The sequence below is a fragment of the Myxine glutinosa genome, chromosome 9, assembly GCF_964187855.1.
Source record: "Myxine glutinosa chromosome 9, kmMyxGlut1.1, whole genome shotgun sequence".
NCBI classification, from domain to species: domain Eukaryota; kingdom Metazoa; phylum Chordata; class Myxini; order Myxiniformes; family Myxinidae; genus Myxine; species Myxine glutinosa.
The window spans coordinates 85,305,290-85,330,073 of NC_136269.1; the positions used below are offsets into that span (position 1 = coordinate 85,305,290).

General features: G+C 44.9%; 1 protein-coding gene across 1 annotated transcript in view; it reads left to right on the forward strand.

Moving 5' to 3' along the window:
• The first annotated feature begins 4,725 nt into the window (after positions 1-4,725).
• LOC137435271 (protein MTSS 2) overlaps positions 4,726-24,784 on the forward strand; it is an 87,109-nt gene continuing 67,050 nt past the window's right edge. The window contains exons 1-3 of the mRNA XM_068128894.2: positions 4,726-4,966; positions 8,211-8,272; positions 9,282-9,355. Of these exons, the coding sequence (XP_067984995.2) occupies positions 4,895-4,966; positions 8,211-8,272; positions 9,282-9,355 (208 nt within the window). The 5' untranslated portion in view covers positions 4,726-4,894. The remainder of the gene's footprint in view (positions 4,967-8,210; positions 8,273-9,281; positions 9,356-24,784) is intronic.

Consider the following 24,784-nt stretch of genomic DNA (forward strand, 5'->3'; position numbering starts at 1 on the left):
GAAACGTTTTTCTCTCAACAAACAATGCAATGATGGTATGTAACATCAACATGAAAGGTTTCAATGACACTTGTCGGGGAAAGACCCTGACAATGAACCTACGGGGTAATTTATTTATTACGTACACTCTGAGCGGAGTGGGACTAAAATGAGAAAAGAAAAGGGTTTCGAGTCAGCGAATGGGCATGGCCCAGCGTCAGGGATTCCATCATTAGCGTACATAATACGTGGATGGCCACGTTGCTGTAAGTGAAACTGCGTAGTGAAAGCAACTGCACGTGATCCAAAAGGAAGGGCAATGCCAGTTTGGCTTCATCATCATCGTCACAATCGTTTGGGATTTTGCCCAAACCAAAGATTTTCAAGTTCAATCCTGAAATCCCAGATTGGGAAAGGGGGTAGCTCGTGTGTGTGGATGGGGAATGGGTGCGGATGGTTTCTGGGATTCTTGTGGGGTTGGCCTGGGGAAGCTTGGCCTAAGTCTTTCACGAACTAGCTGGCCAGGCCTGACGTTCGACTAATGTTAGGGGCAGGAATGTGAATTTGTTCATGTTGCCGGCGATAACTCGCCTACTCATCGCGAGGGACACCGTGGGATCTTTCACGTCCTTCAGCTAATGCCGACAGACAGGAATCCCGTTTAACGTTCATCCGAGGAACGACACACACGTTGACGAACAACGTGTACCTCGCGGTTATCCCTGTCGTGTTTTAAAGGTTGATTTGTACAATTGAATTTAATTGTTTTGGGAATGCGGATCTTATGGCCTACTCGACGTCCATAAACCAACATTGTTTGGCGCTGTGTTAACCGTTAACGCGCTTGTCTGTATCAGCGCATTGATCATAACCCCGGGGTCACCGAGAAGAGAACAAGAAGCGTGTCCCCAACATCCTGACAGCAGGGTTGCACGTTGTCGCCCCCAAATTCATCCCCTCTCTCCTTATTTCCCTCAATTAAGCAACTCCTTCCTTATCCTTTACCCCCACGGCCCCATTCCAGCGCCTTCACTGCTCCCTCTTCGTTCCAATTCACGACCTCCTCGGACTTCTGCCCCCCCCCCACCTTTCCCCTTTACTTGTTCTAACCCCCCCCCCCCCCACCCACTCTTCCCCTTTACTTGTTCTATCCCCACCCCCCACCCACTCTTCCCCTTTACTTGTTCTACCCCCCCCCCCCACCCACTCTTCCCCTTTACTTGTTCTACCCCCCCCCCCACCCACTCTTCCCCTTTACTTGTTCTACCCCCCCCCACCCACTCTTCCCCTTTACTTGTTCTAACCCCCCCCCCCACCCACTCTTCCCCTTTACTTGTTCTACCCCCCCCCCCACCCACTCTTCCCCTTTACTTGTTCTACCCCCCCCACCCACTCTTCCCCTTTACTTGTTCTACCCCCCCCCCCACCCACTCTTCCCCTTTACTTGTTCTACCCCCCCCCCCACCCACTCTTCCCCTTTACTTGTTCTACCCCCCCCCCTACCCACTCTTCCCCTTTACTTGTTCTACCCTCACCCCCCCACCCACTCTTCCCCTTCACTTGTTCTACCCCCCCACCCAATCTCCCCCCCCCACCTTTCCCCTTTACTTGTTCTAACCCCCCCCCCACCCACTCTTCCCCTTTACTTGTTATACCCCCCCCCCACCCACTCTTCCCCTTTACTTGTTCTACCCCTCCCACCCCACCCACTCTTCCCCTTTACTTGTTATACCCCCCCCCCCCACCCACTCTTCCCCTTTACTTGTTCTACCCCTCCCACCCCACCCACTCTTCCCCTTTACTTGTTCTACCCCTCCCACCCCACCCACTCTTCCCCTTTACTTGTTCTACCCCTCCCACCCCACCCACTCTTCCCCTTTACTTGTTCTACCCCTCCCACCCCACCCACTCTTCCCCTCCCACCCCACCCACTCTTCCCCTTTACTTGTTCTACCCCTCCCCCCCCCCACCCACTCTTCCCCTTTACTTGTTCTACCCCTCCCCCCCCCCCCCCACCCACTCTTCCCCTTTACTTGTTCTACCCCATCTATGTTGTCCATCAACTCTCATCCCCACTCTCCTTCCACCTTCCCAACACCCTCCCACACACTCATTCCTTCCACCTTCCCAACACCCTCCCACACACTCATTCCACCACCCTCCCCCCACACACAATCCACACTACCTCCTCCCAGCCACATTCCACACTCTCCCCCCACCACCCACTATCCACACTGCCTCCTCCCACACACTCATTCACCCCCCCTCTCCACCCACATTCCACACTCGCCCCCCCTCCCACACACTCATTCACCCCCCTCTCCACCCACGTTTCACACCCCCCTCCCACACACTCTTTCCACCCCGCCCTCCGCCCACAATCCACACTGCATCCTCCCACACACTCATTCACCTCCCCTCTCCACCCACATTCCACACTCCTCCCCCCTCCTCCCACACACTCATTCCACCTTCCCACCCACAATCCACACTGCCTCCTCACACACACTCATTCACCCCCCTCTCTCCACCCACATTCCACACTCCCCCCACTCCTCCCACACACTCTCCCCCCCCCTCTCTCCACCCACATTCCGCACTCTCCCCCCACCACCCACAAGCCACACTGCCTCCTCCCACACACTCATTTACCCCCCCTCTCCACCCACATTCCACACTCCTTCCCCTCCCACACACCCATTCACCCTCCCTCTCCACCCACATTCCACACCTCCCCCTCCCACACACTCATTCACCCCCCCTTCTCCACCCACATTCCACACTCCCCCCCTCCCACACACTCATTCACCCACCCTCTCCACCCACATTCCACACTCCCCCCCTCCCACACACTCATTCCACCCCCCCCTCCCACAATCCACACTGCCTCCTCACACACACTCATTCACCCCCCTCTCCACCCACATTCCACACTCCCTCCCCTCCCACACACTCATTCACCCCTCCTCTCCACCCACATTCCACACCTCCCCCTCCCACACACTCATTTACCCCCCCTCTCCACCCACATTCCACACTCCCCCCCTCCCACACACTCATTCACCCACCCTCTCCACCCACATTCCACACTCCCCCCCCCTCCCACACACTCATTCACCCCCCTCTCCACCCACATTCCACACTCTCCCCCTCCCACACACTCATTCCACCCCCACCACCCACAATCCACACTGCCTCCTCCCACACACTCATTTACCCCTCCTCTCCACCCACATTCCACACCTCCCCTCCCACACACTCATTCACCACCCCCTCTCCACCCACATTCCACACTCCCCCACTCCCACACACTCATTCACCCCCCCCTCTCCACCCACATTCCACATTCCTCCCCCCTCCCACACACTCATTCCACCTCCCCGCCCACAATCCACACTGCCTCCTCCCACACACTCATTCACCCCCCTCTCCACCCACATTCCACACTTCCCTCCCCTCCCACACACTCATTCACCCCCCTCTCCACCCACATTCCACACTCTCCCCCTCCCACGCACTCATTCCAGCCCCCCGCCCACAATCCACACTGCCTCCTCCCACACACTCATTCACCCCCCCCTCTCCACCCACAATCCACACTGCCTCCTCCCCTTTGTCCACACTAACACCCTCCCCTCTCCCCTTTGTCCACACCAACACCCTCCCCTCTCCCCTTTGTCCACACCAACACCCTCCCCCCTTTGTCAACACCAACACCCTCCCCCCTTTGTCAACACCAACACCCTCCCCCCTTTGTCAACACCAACACCAACACCCTCCCCCCTTTGTCAACACCAACACCAACACCAACACCAACACCAACACCAACACCCTCCCCTTTGTCCACACCAACATCCTCCCTCCTCCCCTTTGTCCACACTAACACCCTCCATCCTCCCCTTTGTCCACACTAACACCATCTCCCCTCCCCTTTGTCCACACTAACATCCTCCCTCCTTCCCCTCCCCTTTGTCCACACTAATACCCTCCATCCTCCCCCTCCTTGTCCACACTAACACCCTCCACCCACCCCTCCCCTTTGTCCACACTAACACCCTCCCCCCTCCCCTTTGTCCACACTAACACCCTCCCCTTTGTCCACACTAACACCCTGCCCCCTCCCCTTTGTCCATACTAACAGCCACCCCTCCCCTTTGTCCACACTAACACCCTCCACCCTCCCCTTTGTCCACACTAACACCCTCCCCCCTCCCCTTTGTCCACACTAACACCCTCCCCCCTCGCCTTTGTCCACACTAACACCCTCCCCCCTCCCCTTTGTCCATACTGACACCCACCCCCTTCCCTTTGTCCACACTAACACCCTCCCTCCTCCTCCCCTTTGTCCACACTAACACCCTCCCCCTCCCCTTTGTACACACTAACATCCTCCCCCTCCCCTTTGTACACACTAACACCCTCCCCCTCCTCCTCCCCTTTGTCCACACTAACACCCTCCCCCCCTCCCCTTTGTACACACTAACATCCTCCCCCTCACTTTGTCCACACTAACACCCTCCCCTTTGTCCACACTAACACCCTGCCCCCTCCCCTTTGTCCATACTAACAGCCACCCCTCCCCTTTGTCCACACTAACACCCTCCCCTCCTCCCCTTTGTACACACTAACATCCTCCCCCCTCACTTTGTCCACATTAACCCCCGCCCCCAGTTTATCCCGCAGTGCCCCCATCTTCTTCCTCCCCCCTCGTGCCTGATCCGTTTCGCAGCGGCTGGGCGGTTCCTCAATCCTCTCCGGTTTAACTGCGGCCGGAGCGACGCCGGGTGGGACCGTCCGGTAAACGCCGCGTCGTCGCTTCTTCTTCCGTGGCTCTCAGGGTCTTGCAGCGCAGACTCGTCTCAAACGGCGGATCGTCGACAAGTCGTGACCTGGTCGGAGGGGCTTGGGTGCGGTGATGGAGGGAATGATGGAGCGGGAGTGCGGAGCTCTGGGCTCCCTTTTCCAGGCCGTCATGAGCGACATGAAGGTAGAACGAGTCGCGCTTCAAGTCAAATAAAACGGGCCGTTTGAGGGAGACGGAAACGGACCTGAAGGAGAAGATTTGTGAAAGGAGAACGAGTCCCTGAGAAGCGATAGAAAGTGTAATATACGTAATATATAATATAATATACACATATGACATAATAATAAGTTTGTATGTATGTATGTGTATCTATGTACGCACGTACATGTTATTACGTACGTATGTTATTGTTTATAACGGAATGTTAACACCACTTAGTAATGCCGTGATTTGCGTTGCCTTCCTCAGCACATAGCGTCGTTTCTCAGTACGTTCCAAGTACGGATTTGGCGCTCCTTGCGCAGCACGTCGTGTCGTCCCAGTACGTTTTCCTAGTACGGTTTTGGCGCTCCTTGCTCAGCACGTCGCGTCGTTTCTCAGTCCGTTTCCACAGTACGGATTTGGTGCTTCTTGTTTAGCACGTCACGTCGTCTCAGTACATTCCCCCAGTACTCTTTTTGTGTTCCTTGCACAGCACGTCGCGTTATCTCAGTACGTTTCCCAGTACAGTTTTGGCGCTCCTTGCTCAGCATGTCGCGTCGTCTCTCAGTACGTTTCCACAGTACGGTTTTCGTTCTCCTTGCTCAGCACGTCACGTCGTCTCTCAGTACGTTTCCATAGTACGGATTTGGTGCTCCTTGTTCAGCACGTCGCATGGTTTCAGTCAGTTTCCACAGTACGTTTTTAGTGCTTTTTAAATAATAATAATAATAATAATAATAATAATAATAATAATGTCGCTCGCTGGGATCCTCACTGGAATGGTTCATTATTTTGTCTTATGGGACGGTTTCACCTTTTACGGTCATGCTCTGCGATGGAAGATCTCCTTCCTCCTCCTCTTCCTCCTCCTCTTCCTCCTCCTCCTCCTGTGTGGTTGTGCTCATGGACAAGTGAAATGAAAGCACGTTCGACACGTGTAACGATTACAAGTTTGTGCGACGTACAATGTACAAGCTGCCGAATTGACCGTTCATCTCCAACCCATGACTCGTTTTGTATTTTACAAAATAATTGTTTTTATTGTTGTTGTTGTTTTTGTTTTCCTGTTTCGGACACTGTGTCTTTGAGGGTAGTTTCCAGCCCTTAGGTGGGGGGGGGGGGGGGGTGAATTGGCTGTTGCATACCACGACTATTGCTCCATTGGATTACCTTTATCAACTTTATTAACTTTTGATTATTCTCCTTAAGTTTATATTATTTCCCCCATAAATGCCATATATCTTGTAATGCCCCCTCCCACCGGTGCGGCGCTCATGACATACACGTGTACATAGACAGAATTGGGGTCCGACCCCAGCTCTCAACTCCCAGGACTATGAAATACTTTACCCCCTGAAACCACCCGGAGCACAACCAGCAGTTTTGAACTCATCTGCGCCAGCTGTTCATGACTACTTGGAAGTCAAACAAACATACTTCTCAAATTATATATGCTGTGATGACCAATCCAGTTGTCACAATAGTTGTTCCTGCAAGAAAACTTGGGGGGAAAAGTTTATGAATCGAATCGGATTGTGATAAAATTTCACTTAAAATTCATTATTTATGTCTCATGTCGATGAATGGAGAAGCCTGTGATTGTGGATGATTGTGACCTGTGATTGTGGATGATTGTGACCTGTGATTGTGGATGATTGTGACCTGTGATTGTGGATGATTGTGATTGTGTGGATTGTGGATGCAAATGGATGATTGTGACCTGTGATTGTGGATGATTGTGATTGTGTGGATTGTGGATACAAATGGATGATTGTGACCTGTGATTGTGGATGATTGTTATTGTGTGGATTGTGGATACAAATGGATTATTGTGACTTGTGATTGTGGATGATTGTGATTGTGTGGATTGTGGATGCAAATGGATGATTGTGACCTGCGATTGTGGATGATTGTGATTGTGTGGATTGTGGATGCAAATGGATGATTGTGACCTGTGGTTGTGGATGATTGTGATTGTGTGGATTGTGGATGCAAATGGATTATTGTGACCTGTGATTGTGGATGATTGTGATTGTGTGGATTGTGGATGCAAATGGATAATTGGGACCTGTGATTGTGGATGATTGTGATTGTGTGGATTGTGGATGCAAATGGATGATTGTGACCTGTGATTGTGGATGATTGTGATTGTGTGGATTGTGGATGCAAATGGATGATTGTGACCTGTGGTTGTGGATGATTGTGATTGTGTGGATTGTGGATGCAAATGGATTATTGTGACCTGTGATTGTGGATGATTGTGATTGTGTGGATTGTGGATGCAAATGGATAATTGGGACCTGTGATTGTGGATGATTGTGATTGTGTGGATTGTGGATGCAAATGGATGATTGTGACCTGTGATTGTGGATGATTGTGATTGTGTGGATTGTGGATACAAATGGATGATTGTGACCTGTGATTGTGGATGATTGTGATTGTGTGGATTGTGGATGCAAATGGATGATTGTGACTTGTGATTGTGGATGATTGTGATTGTGTGGATTGTGGATGCAAATGGATGATTGTGACCTGCGATTGTGGATGATTGTGATTGTGTGGATTGTGGATGCAAATGGATGATTGTGACCTGCGATTGTGGATGATTGTGATTGTGTGGATTGTGGATGCAAATGGATGATTGTGACCTGCGATTGTGGATGATTGTGATTGTGTGGATTGTGGATGCAAATGGATGATTGTGACCTGCGATTGTGGATGATTGTGATTGTGTGGATTGTGGATGCAAATGGATGATTGTGACCTGCGATTGTGGATGATTGTGATTGTGTGGATTGTGGATGCAAATGGATGATTGTGACCTGTGGTTGTGGATGATTGTGATTGTGTGGATTGTGGATGCAAATGGATGATTGTGACCTGCGATTGTGGATGATTGTGATTGTGTGGATTGTGGATGCAAATGGATGATTGTGACCTGCGATTGTGGATGATTGTGATTGTGTGGATTGTGGATGCAAATGGATGATTGTGACCTGCGATTGTGGATGATTGTGATTGTGTGGATTGTGGATGCAAATGGATGATTGTGACCTGTGATTGTGGATGATTGTGATTGTGTGGATTGTGGATGCAAATGGATGATTTCGACCTGGATGATGCAAAAAAATGAAGCCTGTGAAGATGATTCTCAGATTCTCTAATTTCAAACTTTAAAACCTTTACCCATGCAGGTTAAACTCTTATCAAGTCTTGCCTCTTACAGGTGAGCTATCCTGTTTGGGAAGACTTCATCAGCAAGGCATCCAAGCTGCATATACAGCTCAGGTCAGTTTGCTCTGTTTTTATTGTTTTATTGTTATTATCTGCGCCTCGGTGGCGTAATGATTGGAGCGTCCGCTCCGAGTCGGGGAGGTCGGCGGTACAAACCCTGGCTGGGTTAGACTTTTCAAAACGAGACGTCTTGCTTCCTTGCTTTACGCTCGGCATTTAAAACCGATAGAGCACGAACGGACAACCATATGTTGGTAATAACAGCGCATGTTTTCATGGGACTAATGGCCTCCTCCTGCATGAAGGTTCCTCGTAAGGGAGCTGGTATAATATTATTATTTACTCACCGGTTCATGAGGACCTGCTCTATATTAATACTGAGCTGTTTTCCCAGTTGATATGACCATCGTTGGTTAAAGGTCATCGATTGTCACCGAAGGTGGACGGAGGTTATGTTTTCACCCCTGTCTGTCTGTCTGTTTGTTTGTCTGTGAGCAGGATATCTCAAAAGGTTGTGGACGAGTTATGATTATGACTAAACTTGGTGGACGAGTTTGTTATGTGACTGGAACAAGCCGATTCGATTTTGGTTCAGGTGTGCATCCAGATCCGGCCTATCGGTGGGATGCAAAACGTAAACTGGTTCAGCCTGGCGGAGGTGTGCTCTCTACTGAGTGCCGTTGTAGTTGGACATGCTACGCCTGCCATGCTACGCCTGCCATGCTCTCAAGGTAGTTTTCCATAAATAAATAAAATTCACGTTCTGCAGCATCTACAAATAAAAATAAAAAACAACAAAAACAACAACAACTCAGGCCGATTTAAAATAAAATAAAAATAAATAAAAAACGGCTGTAAATTGTTTGTGTGTATCTTTCACATCAGAATTCTGGCTCGGACTCTCTTTTCCTAATCGGCACCTACTAAATCGCTTCACTCAACAATGTGCAGCTATTGCAGTTGCTATGCAGGCCTGAATGGCGCAGTGGCTCCCCTGAATGACGAGTGATGCACTTCTTGTTTGCTTGGTTGCTGGTGCCCACTTATTGTCTGATCTTTTCAGGGCGACATTGGTGGCTGCAGTTGCCTTCTTGGATTCCTTTCAAAAAGTGGCGGACATGGCGACCAACACACGTGGTGGGTTGTGTGATTGCCGTCACTGCAGTTGCGTTATTATTCCCCCTCCCCCACTCGTTTCCGCTTTTTGTGCATGAACAGGCACACCCTGAGATGTTGGCTTGTGCTGACAAATCGTTGTGAAAACATTCACCATTCACCGATGAACTGCAACTATGGGGTTAATGTTAACATTCTGAGTTGTAGAAGGAAGTACAGTACAAGGAAACGGGCACAGAAGGAGGCCATTTTGCCCTTCTTGCCTCTGCCATATCCATCCACATCAGAGCACTCACATCTGTAGTAGGAAGTTCGAAATATAAGTTCATCCTTAAGTCAAAAATTAGGTCCAACAGGATGGTGTAGACTCGTAGAGGTAGGACACTCTCCTTTGAGCCATCTAGTCTGGGTTGGATTCTTGACCCGACTATAAACTATCGGATCGGTGCTTTGCAAACGGGGCGTTGTATCACAAAATGCACCGTCCTTTGGATGCCGAGTGTCCTATCTGCTAGCATTAGGTGGTGAATGTTAAATGTCCCACGTGGCCTTTCATGAAGAATAGACGAGTTATCGCTGGCACCCCGAAAAAAACCCCCCAGGATTCCTGCCCAATTCGCCTTCTATTGAACTTCAGGCCTGGCCAGCTGGTTCGTCAAAAACTTTCCCCAACCAACTCCACAGGAATGTGGGAATAATTGGGGCCGTTGAGGTAGCTGTAGTAGATTCGGGAGTGGGAAATTTGCACGAGGTATCGGTATGCTGTTATTCTTAATGAAAAATACTTTGCCATATTTGAGCTCCACAACGTAAATGCAAATGGAACAGCTACAGTGCCTTCAGAAAGTATTCACACCCCTTGACTCTTTACACATTTTATGTTTTAACCTGAATTTATAACGGATTAATTTTAGATTTTTTTTTTGTCACTGATCTACACCTAATACCCCATAATGTCAAAGTGTGATTTTTGTTTTTAGAAATTCTTACAAATTGATTAAAATAAAAAAGTTTAAATGTCTTGAGTCAATAAGTATTCAAACCCTTTGTTATGACACTCCAAATTGAGCTCAGGTGCATCCAATTTCCTTTGATCATCCTTGAGATGTCTCCACAACTTCATTGGAGTCCACCTGGGGCCAATTTAATTGATTGGACATGATTTAGAAAGAAACACACCTTTCTATAGAAGGTCCCACAGTTGACAATGCATGCCAGAGCAGAAATTCTTCCATGAAGTCCAAGGAACTGGCCATAGATCTCCAAGATAGAATTGGGAGGAGGTATATATAGATCTGGGTAAGCGAATAAAACAATTTCTAGAGTGTTAAGAGTTCCCAAGAGCACAGTGAGCTCCATCATTATGAAATGGAAAGAATATGGAACTACCCAGACTCTTCCGAGAACTGGCTGTCTAACCAAACTGAGAAACTGGGCAAGAAGGATCTTGGTCAGGGAGGTGACAAATAACTCAATGACCACTCTGACAGAACTAAAGAGTCCCTTGACTGAGATTGGAGAACCTGCCGAAAGGACAACAGTCTTTGCAGAACTTCACAAATCTAGGCTTTATTGGAGAGTGGCCATACAGAAGCCATTTCTGAGAAAATGGCACATGACAGCACACCTGGAGTTTGCAAAAAGGCGTGTGAAAGACTGTGAGAGCATAAGGCCAAAGATTGTGGTCTGATGAGACGAAAATTGAATGATGCAAATTTGGCCTGAGCTATGTCTGGTAGAAATTGAGCACGTACTCATCTAACACCATCCCTACCGTGAAGCATGGTGGTCGCAGCATCATGCTATGGGGATGCTTTTCAGCAGCATGGACTGGGAGACTTGTAAAAATAGAGGGAACAATGAATGGCGCAATATACTTGCAAATCCTTGAGGAGAACCTGCTTCAGATGCAAAAGACTTTAGACTGCAGTGAAGATTTATGTTCCAACAGGCCAATGACCCCAAACATACAGCCAAAGCAACACTGGAATGGCTTCAGAACAAGAGTGTGAAAGTCATTGAGTGGCCCAGCCAAAGTCCAGACTTGAATCCCATTGAGATTCTGTGGAAAGACTTGAAGATTGCTGTTCAGTGACGCTCTACATCGACAAAGCTTGAGCAAATCTGCAAGGAGGAATGGGAGAAACTTCACAAATCCATATGTGCAAAGCTGATATGGACATATCCCAAGTGGATATGGACATACGAAGTATTAATTCCAGGGGGTTGATGACTTATGTAAATTTGATATTTCTGTATTTCATTTTTTATTACACAGTAAAAGCTTCTAAAAAAAAAATCCAGTTTCATATTGTGGGGTGTTATGTGTAGATCATTGACAAAAAACTCAATGTAATCCATTTAAAATTCAAGCTGGAACAAAACAAAATGTGAAAATAAGTCACGGGGTGTGAATACTTTCTGAAGGCACTGTAGCTTTATATCCACATGAGAAGGACAGCATGCTTCGGAATGCCATGCCTCTTGCTGGCACTACAACGGAGCAGTGGTTTTCGTGCACACTGACCCTACCGCAAATAAGACCCAAATTAGTCGGTTTAATAGCGAGTATGTTACATTTTTGAGTGGTCCTGTGTCCCCGTGGTAGTATGGAGTTGAAGTTGTCTTCTGGATGCATACTCATTGTTTTAAGCTTTTGGGGTTCGTTGTTGCACCATATTTCATTTCGATAGTGGAATCCTATTTGATCATATCTTGTTGCATATGATCAGCAAGGGACCAGGCTGGCAGGATGGCCTAGAGAGGTACGCACAATGCCCTCAAAGCCATCTAGGCTCGGTTTGAATCTCGTTCCAGCTATTAACTGACATCACAGTGTTTAGCAGGCGGAGTGATTCATCAATGTGTGTGCCGTCCCTCAGATGGACGTTAAGCTGGGCATTCCATCTGCCAACACTAGTTGGTGGACATTAAAGACTCCACGGTGTCCTTCGAAGAATAGGCGAGCTTTCGCCGGCACCCTGAACAAATTACAAATTCCTGCCCTAACCTGGAGCGCATTGCTTCAGCGGCACCAATGATGCATACCTCGCAGCCTTGTACTGCATATGAAGGAAGAAGAAGCAAAGGACCTAATGAGGTAAAGTGTGGGGGAATTGGCTATGGAGCACAAATATAAAATTAATTTGGGAACTGCTTTTACATCCAAGGGAAGGAAGACTGTTTTTGCTCTGTTTTCCAAGGTATATAAATTTATTTTACTGTAAGCTCCCTCAGGGATTTTGTGTGTCAGGTACGCAATGATGTAAGAATTCTCAACCCTCTACCCTTTGATGTGCATGATTTGTGATCTCTGTTTGGCTCCCCTTTGATTTTGGATATAATGGATGGCTGCACAGTTTATGCTGCAAGAAGTAGACCCCTGAGACCAGAGTTTAACGTTGTTTTTGTGTATTGTACTTATTTGTATCTCTAGTTGGGGATCCTCAGCAGCTGTGAAAACGGTTTGTTTAAGCTGGCTCAAGTGCTGTCTTCGTATTGTCTCATGCTGTTCATCACGGTATATATGTGGCTTGCTTATCAGGTCTTTCTCTTTCCTGGTTGCCGAAGGTATGTTTTATATCTCTTTAGCATTTTGTGCTTTGCATAGGGCCTAGTCTTACACGGATCATGCAGTTGATTTTTGGTGAGTAATGCAACGACATGACGCAGCTTGTTCCTGTGCAATGAACATTTTTTTTTTTTGCATACATAAATCGAGGCTCGTGAAAGAGCTAACATTTATCACACAAACAAATCAGACAAACAAACAAAGTGTATAAAAAGGGGAGCGGTAGACAAGATGGGGAGAGAAGGGGAAGCACATAAACACAACATTTGTGAGGGACATCGGGAATGTGTGTGGGATTTATTGTGCTATCCAGTTCTTGGTCATCGAGGTGTAATTTATTCCGTCGATGTCCTCGATTTTTAAAGCCAACGGGCCAAGTGTGTCGGTGTTGTGTGGTGCAGGGTCCGGATGTCGGCACTTCCCTTTTCCTACCCGGTTTAGCTTTGCATATAATATGTTGACAGCTGGAATAATTAATGGTTCCTGCATGAACCTGGCGTCTCTGAGCTCCTCGTCATGTAATTTTCATGTCTGAAGATCCGTTCTCTGCCATTATAACCTGACAGCGAACCACTGAGATTGCACCCTCGCGTTATTGGCAGGTGATTGTTCATCTCGTTGGGCAACGAGCGGTTCTTTTGTAATGGGTAGCTTCGCTCCCTGACATTTTGTCATGGTGATGGTATTGGACTCATTTGAGATTTTGATGTGCTGTGAGCTAAAGCTTTTCTTTTGTCACAATATCGTTGCAATTTTATCAGTAGCTTCATCACTTGAGTGAAAAGAATTTGAGGTGGGTGGAGAGGGAGAGGGGGAATCCAGGTAGCAGAAGGCATTATCCTTTTTTTTATAGATTTCTATTTGTTTTAATTTTTTTTCTTTTTTTCTTTTCTTCCTGATTTCTGCATTTGGGAAGTTTTTCATTCTGTGAACATGTCAGCATGTGGCTTTAGAGGAATGTTTTATCGGAATAGGTTCTCTTGTTTTGTCATCTCCAAGCAGGCAGCATCTATTGTTCTGCCTTGTGGTCTGTAATTGTGGGAGGGGGAGGGAAGAGTGGTTTGTATCCTTCCTACAGTGGGGAGTTTGATAAACAGGAGCTCAGTTGTGACACAATTGATGACTTTTTTTTTTGCGACTTCTGCTTTGCTGGCTGAGCTGGTGAAATGCATTCCTCCATGCACTCGACATTTATTTATTTAATAAACCTTCTCAAAGGGACAGCGGTTTCAGTGAGTCATTGTGTTGCTCACATTTTAAGTTGACTAGAAACACACGCTCCCCATGGGAGTGGACAGGGGTTGGGAGGGTAGGGGGAGGCATGTGGATGTGTTTTTCTACTTAGTTGTTACATTTGTATTCAGTCTTTTTTGCCTTTAAATTATATATTGTCACGTTCCCGGGGTGAACACTCCTGTGGACGGATAGCCGAGCAAGCTTTACACTCCGAGGCATTCAATTCAACTATTGCGGAGTTAATACTGCTGGGGAGAGCAGCGGGGGTAGCGAAGCTCTTAGCTTCACGGACCCAACTAGACGTCTTTGAACCTGGATAATCAACTCAAACCTGACACGGAATTGTAATGCAAAAATACTGGCTTTATTGAAAGAAATGCCAGTAACAAAAGAATGAAAAAAAAAAAAAAAAAAAACCTTTAGAGGCCATTTTCCCCCACAAAGCGGGGGTTGGTCTTTTTCGGGCACCGTAGTTGTTGTTGTTTTTGTTGGTCCCCTTTTTGAAGCAATGTTTTACGGCCGGATGCCCTTCCTGCCGCCAACCCTGTTTGTCGCCTTTTACGACAAACGGGGAATTACCACTCAATTTGCCGACCTTGGAAGGATGACAGGCTGAGTCAACCCCCCTGGCGTTAATTCAGCGATCGACCGGGATTCGAACCCAGGATCCTAGGATCCTAAGCTGGCACCCTAGCCGCTAGGCCAACACCAGGCTCAAAACCAAACGTACCAAACAAAAGAATGTATGATAAAACTAATATCCTAAATGGAGCGCCCCCACAGACGTGTGTACAACACAAGGGGATGATAAAAGAACGAAACTAAAAATGTAGTGTACTCAGCTTCGAGCGGCTCTTGAACCCCGTCGGGAATTGTCACAGCCCCCGCGTCCTTGCGTGGGAAAACACGCCTTCGTGCGTGGGAAAATACGCCTTAGCGTGCCGTTCGTTCACTCCAGCCGCACTCGTCCTCACTGCCTGTTTTACACAGCACCGACGTCTCTCCGGTTCACTCGGCATGGCCCTCAGCCGTCACGAAGCTACGGGCCAAGCGCACCAGAGTCCACAAGCTGCATCCATGCGTGCTCCTATCAGCGAGTCCCATCTCATCGCTCGACTACCGGACCAATCACTGCTCTTCCGGGCGTGGCCTCGCGGACCTGCCTTTGTGATGTGGCAGCTGATGGTGTCATTGGCGGTGCTCAATGTTCTGTTTCCTGCTTCTTTTATTTAGTGTTTATTTTAGGTGTGGAGTGCATGCCGGGTGTGGTGTGTGTCATAAGGAACAAGGGGAAAAGTACAGAGGCGATTACATACAGGGGATTAATTACCCTTATCCCTAACATTAACATAACCCCACTCCTCGTCATTGGGACAAAGATACATTCTTACACTAATCTGGTCTAAACGGATCCCTACTTATGGTGCATGGGGGTTCTTCTTCTTCACGACAGTCAGAGCACACTACCTATACAATTCTACCTGGACTAAGGTATTGCATTGCCTACCTCCCACAAACGTAACAATATTTTCACACTCACTTAGCCGATGATGCTCTGGACTCAGTCATGTTATTATTCTTATTCAATTATATTGTTAATATTATGATTTTGTAATAATGTTAATATTATTATTATTGGACAAAATTGATTAACTTGTGCTTCTAATAGATTTTACTTCCAGTAGGTGTGCGGACTAGGGACTCTTAGCCTATACACTACCATGTGTAAATGTACATGTTTTTGGTCCAATTTTCTCCAAATTTCCCTCAGGAGAGTATTGTCCTGTCACCAGCGATTAAGAGCACCTGATGACGGATAGTCGAGACAGTTTTTACTCCCGAGGCGAGCAGCCGAAAATGGCGGTTATTTTTTACACATGCGGGAAAGAAGGAATGCGAGTCGTTTATCTGATGAACACACAGGTTTATTCCGGAACCCACAATTGATAAACAAACACGACAAATAAAATGCACCACAAATAATTTAATGAAAATAAACCAAAGAGATGAGAATGAAAGGTGAGGTAAAAACTAATGTCTAATTTGAGGATCCTCACACGCTGACTCAAAGACGGACACACAGGGGAATATAAAATGAAAATAAAATCCCTTTTCGTGCCGGCACTTAGCTCTGCCCACATGAGTTCCTCTGCGACGTTGGCAGCTGGGGATGAGGCCCAGAGCTTGATGTCCCTCCAGTGGGAATCCAGCACAATATGGCCACGGTGTCACGTTCGACGGCGCCACAAACGTGAGGTGAGTTGAGAAGAAGCCCTCTCGCTTCTCCACCTCTTTCGCACAATGGCCAGCATCCTGTCTGCTTTCAAAATCTCCTCAATTATCACGCGATGCTCCTCCTTCACCTCAGAACTATTGCGATCCTCTCAGAACTATTCCTGCTTCTCCAAGCTCTCCAAGCTTCTCTCCGCTCTCGAAGCTTCTCTGTACTGACGTCACACCGACCAATGGCAAAGCTCTTTCCGAATCACTCCATGGTCTTCTCAGCCAATCATGAACTTCAGGGCATGATCTCACGGCCTTTCTTGACCGCCCACTGATTCTCCGCCTCTAATGGGCGGGGCCTGCTTATGAGGTCCATTAAGGTGCAAGGTGGGGTAAAATAGCACGTTTCACGTGCCATCAATAAATTGAAATTATCAGTCTTTCCAGTGAAGAAAGTCCAGTCGGTGGGCGGTCAATGGGGATCTGCGATCACCAGTCCCCCCACAAACCATATACTGCTAGAAAGCCTAGCGTATGAGGAATCCAAAAATACAGACACAAGTGAATTTGGGATACAAATAAACATGTGAGCTTTAATTTTCTAGACACATACAAAAATATGTTTTTTTGGTTGACATAATTGAAACTGGAACTACTGCTAACTGCCTCAGTCAATCTGTTATTTACCCCTTTGGCTAGTTAGTATGGGTATATCCAAAGAGACCAGTGATGGCTTTTCAGTAAATTGTAATGATAATTACACAAAATATTTTTTCTTTGTTTTTAAAGAAAAATACAAGGATTTTTTTCATAACTCAATTTGTAGTAGGGGTATCTTAAAAAGCCATCATTAATTCATCCAACATGTTAAGATGATTATTAATGCCAAATTTCATTCAATTTGGATGATTAGTTTTCAAGTTATTTCAACTTATTTCTTTGGAAATAAGTACCAATCAAAACAGTTTGATTCTGAAAATATATACTTCAAAGAACACTTTGACATGAAAAACAAGTTTTTTTTTTTTTTTTTTTTTTTTTTTTTACCCCACTGTGCACCTTAAGGCGGGGCTTAGTTGTCCTGAGTGTTCATTGGGCCGGCGCTGGTTGTAAATGTTGTTTAATGGGGGTTTTCATGGTCGGCCTTGTAAATGTAAAACGTTAGGGAAAATCACAGAGGGAAATCACACACTGGGGAAAATTAACCTTAATCCCTAACTAATTATCACTGCTTCAACACTCGTGTGAAGACGCACAAACAATCTTAAGCTACAGTTTCCCGACTTGAGTACATCGAGATTTCTCCTACGTGGCCATATACCTACCTTCCGTACGGTATCCTTTCACCTCCCCTATAAATGTAACAATATTATATAATGCTAGGGACCATTAGGAATGGGGTTATGTGTCAAATAAAGGTCACAATTGGGCCGTAAGGCTGTTGGGTACAATATCGTATGTCACACTTGAAGCCATGGCTGGGAGAAATCACATACGAGGCCCCAATATATAAATTACAAACAATCCGTATGCAGTCCACATATAATCTGATGGGTGGACAAATCGGACAGGCAATGGGATGCATCATTCATGCGTAAAGACTCATTTGAGCATATTTATTAGCTAAAGATCATTGTGAGTTGCGACCTAACTAGATGCCTAGCTCGTGGTCCGTTTGTCTGTGGGGGATGTGATAAGTATAGAATGCCTCGACGACGTCTGGTTTCCTCCATGTTTCTTTGAGTTTAGTGTTTTAACAAAAATAGCAACTGTTTACAAAGGTAATCATACATTACACAGGATTGAACAAATATTGTAGTTATAATAATTTGCTCTTCCTGTAGGTGAACGCCACGATATGCTATTTATACACCTTAACACGGAATTTGTCCATGGTGGAAAATGCCCTTGCGGAAGGGGCAAATAAGTCGCTACATCTTCCACCGTATGCCCACTCGCCTCCTTGACAAATTTGGTTGAGATTGATCAAGTAACGACCGAATGTATTGCGGTCAGACAGAGACAGATACATAGACAGACACCAAATTGTGTATGTTAGTATAATGCAGAGGTGTACATCGGAGGATGAGAATTAAGTAATCAATGAGGTGTCCATATGCCAGTACCACAGACTATCACCGAAGAAGGGCGCTGCACAATGGTCACGTTGATTTACTAAAGATTATGGCCAGTGCTTGTACCAAAGCTCAAATGCTCAAGAAGTGGCACCGAATAATTTTATCCAAACCCTGTTTTGTACTCGGTCTCCTCATTAAAACGAAACAGGTTTTGGAAATTTGAAAACAAGTACCGGTACATATAATCCCTTTAAAGGCTCAATAGAACAATAACAGCAAGGATAGAAGATGCCCAAAAACCTTTCCTGTTAATGAAAGACATAGAGGTCAATTAAAGATGTGGAATGGGAAGATGAAACTAGCATGCAAGAAAAGGCAATGTAGGGATAAACAGGGGAAAACACAAAACAATAAAAACCAGAATTTTTTTATCACCTCTGACGTATGAGATCACAAGCAGTCATTAGTGTGGATTAACCACTTATATTGATGGATTAAATTCAAATTGGACAAACATATACCAAAACAAATTGTTAACCTGGCTAGCAGTCTCTATTTGGTTGTACCATAGACTGCCACCCAAGCTGTGTGCATTAGTCATGTGGATTTGCATCGTTTTAATTACAAATGTTGGAGAATGCTATTTCGGATGCTTTTTGCTCGTTGATCTGAGGGACGTGATTGTCTGACAGGATGGTGCAGAACTAGCGTGCTGATCTTTCAACAGTCTAGTCTGAGTTTGATTCCTGATCAGACAATAAATGTTGGATTGGTGCTTCGTAAACAGGTCGTTTCATCAAAATGTTGCCTTCTGTCAGATGGACATTAAGCTGAAGACCGTCTGTTAGCATCAATTGCTGGTCGACTTTGAAGATCCAAAGTAGGTGAGGAATCACCAGTCCACAGATCAAGTTTAAAATTTCTGCTCTAATCAGCTACAGTCGAATATCAGGCCTGTCCAGCCAGTTTCTGAAAGGCCTGGCCTAACAACACGTGCTCTGAGCCACTGACCCACTGCGAAGAAGAAGAAGAAGAAGAAGGCGGTCTAAGCACATGATTTCCCCCCTTCTTGAGTATAGCATCCTGGGATGAAACCATAGGTGACTCAAACAACAATTCTGGCTACATTTCTAATGGTCCAGTGGTCATGACTTCGTATTCCTATCACTGTGACCCAGGTTTCATTCCTACTTAGGGAAGCACTTTTATTTAGGTGAGCAAGGTAGCTCTTTTGAAGGTGTTATCATGACTGAGCGTTTGGTCCATGACATTTTTAGCAGGATTGAATTTTACTAAAACTGCCATTCTGGTATAACATGAGCTAGACATTCTGTATTGCGAAGCATGGCTTTTGGAAATGATGATAATTGCTGTCTGCTCCACAATAAATTGGTGTGAACTTGCAAGTATCACCCGTCACTTCACTGACGGGAACATTCGGAGAGAGGAGAGAGGGTCAGAGAGACAGAGAGATCACGGTCGCAAGTTGGTGTCTGCAGTTTTGGCACGTGTGCCCATATACAAACCTTCTCCTTTTTTTTGTATCACAAACCTTCCTGGGAGTTCCCTGAATCAACCGTCGTTGGTTTCATTGAAATCCGTTAATCCGTTCTCAAGTTACAGCACGACAAACAAACAAACAGACAGTCACGGCTCCTTTTATAATATAGATACGAATAGAATGCAAGAGATCCCATGGTAACTTTTGCAAACGTAGACCTTTGGACTGCCACTGTGACCACACAGACATTTGCAGATACATTAAATGACTGACGAGAAATACAAACTGGTCTTGGTAGAGACTTTTGACGCACGTCGATAAAAGCAATAATGCATTTTCTCAAACAGGAGTTGAGAAAGTGCAAGTTTACCTCCGTGGGAAAACTATGTTTTGGCGTTACTGTTCTTCGGAGCAGAAACATCATCCTCGCCTTGTTTATGACGGTGGTAAACTTGCGCTTTCCCTACTCCTGTTCGGGGAAATCCATTATTAAGTGGTGGGTTTGGCGTTCCCCTCTGAGCACTTGGCTGATAATGTTGGGAAGCCAGGTCTGCGCTCCTTAAACGGTGTTGATGTTGTGACCCGTTGTCAATTATTGTCTTTGTGATGCAAGTAGAGGACCGTTCGTCAAACAAAATATTATTTTTCCCAAGAGTGGCTCTTTTTAAGACCGTCATCCTTGATGGGAAATCTTCACCATCTTGTGCAGCCAATCAACAGGATTGATGTTTTAATTGACCAGAATTTCACAATTAGCTCTTCAGCCCTCTTTGTAATCTCACCTGACAACTCCTTGATTTTCAGCATGAAACGCATGATTACAGGCCACAGTTACCCAACACCAGAAAGACAAATTCCCTCAAATTATCAATCGGCAATCAATATATATAATAATATATCAATAATATATCAATCAATATATATAATAATATATCAATAATATATCAATCAATATATATAATAATATATCAATAATATATCAATCAATATATATAATAATATATCAATCAATATATATAATAAATTAATAATATATCAATCAATATATATAATAATATATCAATAATATATCAATCAATATATATAATAATATATCAATAATATATCAATCAATATATATAATAATATATCAATCAATATATATAATAATATATCAATAATTAAATATATCAATCAATATATAAAAAAAATAATAAAAAAAAACCACCTTTAGAGGCCATTTTTCCCCGCAAAGCGGGGGTTGGCCTTTTTCAGGAACCGTGGTTGTTGTTGTTTTTCGGTCCCCTATTTGAAGCAATGTTTTACGGCCGGATGCCCTTCCTGACGCCAACCCTTTTTGCCGCCTTTAACGACAAACAGGGAATTACCAGTGAACTGGTACTCAATTAGCCGACCTCGGAAGGATGACAGGCTGAGTCAACCCCCCTGGCGTTCATTCAGCGATCGACCGGGATTCGAACCCAGGATCCTTGGACAAATTCAACACCAGAAAGGAACACCACCAGAACATTCAACACCACCAGAAAGGAACCCAGGATCCTTGGATCCTAAGCCGGCACCCTAGCCGCTAGCCCAACACCAGGGATAATCAATATATATAATAATATATCAATAATAATATATCAATCAATATATATAATAATATATCGATAATATATCAATCAATATATATAATAATATATCAATAATATATCAATCAATATATATAATAATATATCAATCAATATATATAATAATATATCAATCAATATATATAATAATATATCAATCAATATATATAATAATATATCAATCAATATTTATAATAATACATCAATCAATATATATAATAATATATCAATCAATATATATAATAATATATCAATCAATATATATAATAATATATCAATCAATATATATAATAATATATCAATCAATATATATAATAATATATCGATAATATATCAATCAATATATATAATAATATATCGATAATATATCAATCAATATATATAATAATATATCGATAATATATCAATCAATATATATAATAATATATCAATAATATATCAATAATATATCAATCAATATATATAATAATATATCAATAATATACCAATCAATATATATAATAATATATCAAATATCAATAATATATCAATCAACATCAAATTATATATATATATATATATATATATATATATATATAATAGATATGCATACTGGACCGGAATTTGATTACGAATTTGGCCCAATGGTTGCATCAATACTGAGGTGTGGATGTGCCATTGATTAAGTGCCCGGGCTGCATATTGGATGAGAAGTTTGTACAGGGTACCAGTCCTCAATGGCTTGCTCTTTTCATTGGGCACAATGGGATATTTAACATCAACCAGCAAATGCGAACAGACACCTGGCTTCATGTTCCTCTGAAGGGTGCCGACTCTTCTGCGAAGCACCAGGATGATAGTTTACGGTCGAGTCAGGAATCAATCCCAGATGAGACAGCTCAAAGGATAGTAGGCCTACGCAACCTCTGAGCTATTCTGTCAGTCCCATCTTGCATGCATTATTCTGCCTTTTATAATGAATAAGTGAAAATTAAATGACACCACGGTACGTTCATAAATGGATACCCAATGTTGGATTAAACCTAGTAACTAGGTATCACATGGAATGTGGACATTGAAACATCCCTAATGCTCCAAAAGGGTCACTTCTTGTGTAAGTGGCCTCCGCTTCTTTAACGGCTACTATTATTCCCACCATCTTGTGGAGTTAGCCGGGGGAAGCTTGGTCCAGGTCTTTCACGAACCAGTTGGCCAGGCCTGACGTTTCCCTAAGGTTAAGCAGGAATTTGGAATTTGTTCAGGGTTCCGGTAGCTCGCCTACTCTTTGCGAAGGCCACCGTGGGATCTTTAACTAATGCCTGCAGACGGGACGCCCATTTTAACGTCGATCAGAGGGATGGCACACACCTTGATGAAATGAATGACCCTGCCTGTGCAACACCAGGATGACAGTTCATAGCTGAATCGGGTATGGGGATTCAAACCCAGGCTAGACAGCTTTGAGGCAAGTGTGCGTATCTCTAGGCCATCCTGCCACTCTGCTTGATATCACACTAATCAATTTTATTAATTGTCTGCAATCCTTAAGGGTCAATCAAGAGCTTGTGCACAGATTCAGAAAATTAATATAAAAAGAGATGGAATTTTATCTCGTGTTTTAATGAGTGGGAAAAGCTAAAATTGAAATCTAAAAGTGCTCGGATATTCGGGCCGCATATTTTTTGATTGAAACTTTACTTTAGTTTGTGAGGGGAAGGGGGAAAGAATTTGGGCTTGGATTTGGACACGCATTCACATGTTTAGGGGAGCTGACACGTTTCTTGCAAGTATTTTGATTGCCGTGTGGCTACATCTCCAGGCAATTTGGCGTGTTTGTTTGCTGTGCTGTAAAATACGGGTGGTGCTCCACTGACGATTTATTAAATATTCTTGTTCAAACATTTAATGGGTTATCCTGTCGTTCGAGGCACTTTAAGCTAACCACATGCAATGTCGACTTTTGAGGGAGAACTTGTCCGCAGCAAATGGATGCCAAAGATTATTGTGTACACGGACATTGCTGTCGCGTTCAAACGTATTCTTGTGAATCTACCAGACAACACCAGAGCATTGCTTCCAGAGACAGAAAAAATCATTCCAGTTGCTGTGTCATTGCCTAAAAGCTGGGGAGCTGCGGTTCCAGGCATGTGGGCCATGTGCCAGAACCCTGCGGCCCTTTCTCTAGAGTAGGGGAGAAGCCGTTGCCTCGATTTTGTTGCGCCCTTCTTACAAATCTGAGAAGGATCGACTTGACATTTGGGATCGCCCAATGGATGATCTGCGATTTTTGGATTCAAACCGAGGCCTCACTTCCACTGGTGTGCTTGTCCGCTTAACCATGCTGAAGTACAGTTTTTTTATTAAATTCATGAACCTTGTCGTTTATGTAACTAATCACTTTTTATTTTTTTTTTTGTATACTGAATCGAGGCTCGTGAAAGAGCTAACATTTATTTCACAAACAAATCAACCAGACAAACAAAATATACAAAAAGAGGGAGTGGAAGACAAGATGGGGAGAGAAGGGGAAGCACACAACCACAACATTTGAGAGCAGGGAGAAGTGTGGGAGGGAGAGGGCTTGGGGGCAGGAGGCGTGGGAAGGGGGGGGGGGGGGTGGGAGAAGTATAAAACACAAGGGGACCGAAATTAGCGGGGGTAGAAAAGATCAAGGTTTTGGATGGGGGAGGATAATTTTCGATTTTTCACTGTGTCTTCAAACGTTTCTTCCAAGGAAACATGTGTGATGATTTGACAGACAGCATAGCTCCTGACTATGTTGGAAAGATTGCTGCTGTGTTGGATTTTGTCCAAACTTGTTCGAATCGACACGAAGCGACTGAAATTTTTGATGCAAAATTTGACAGGTGGACCAGATGAGGACAAGTTCCAGCAGGCATAAGATTTGATGGGAATAATTTTTGTGCTCTTTACTCTCTGAACTACCACAGAATCGGCGATCTTACAAAACCATGGAACATCACCCAAAACGATCATTGTGCGACGGCCGTGTGGATTTTCAGAAGTTTATATCGATGCACTATTTTATGATCTTTGTCATGCTAAAGTCTTCATCAGCAAGGCAAAAAGAAAAAGGAGGGGAGAGGGGAGACACAGACAGTACCCCAGATGGGAAGCGTGCTGTCTATTGGAGAAATGGGCTTCTGGGAATATTCTCAGGAAATGTTTGAAATGGTCAATCCCTGCAAATCCCACGTCCCCGGTGGAACGCAGCACGCACGTCCGCTCCCG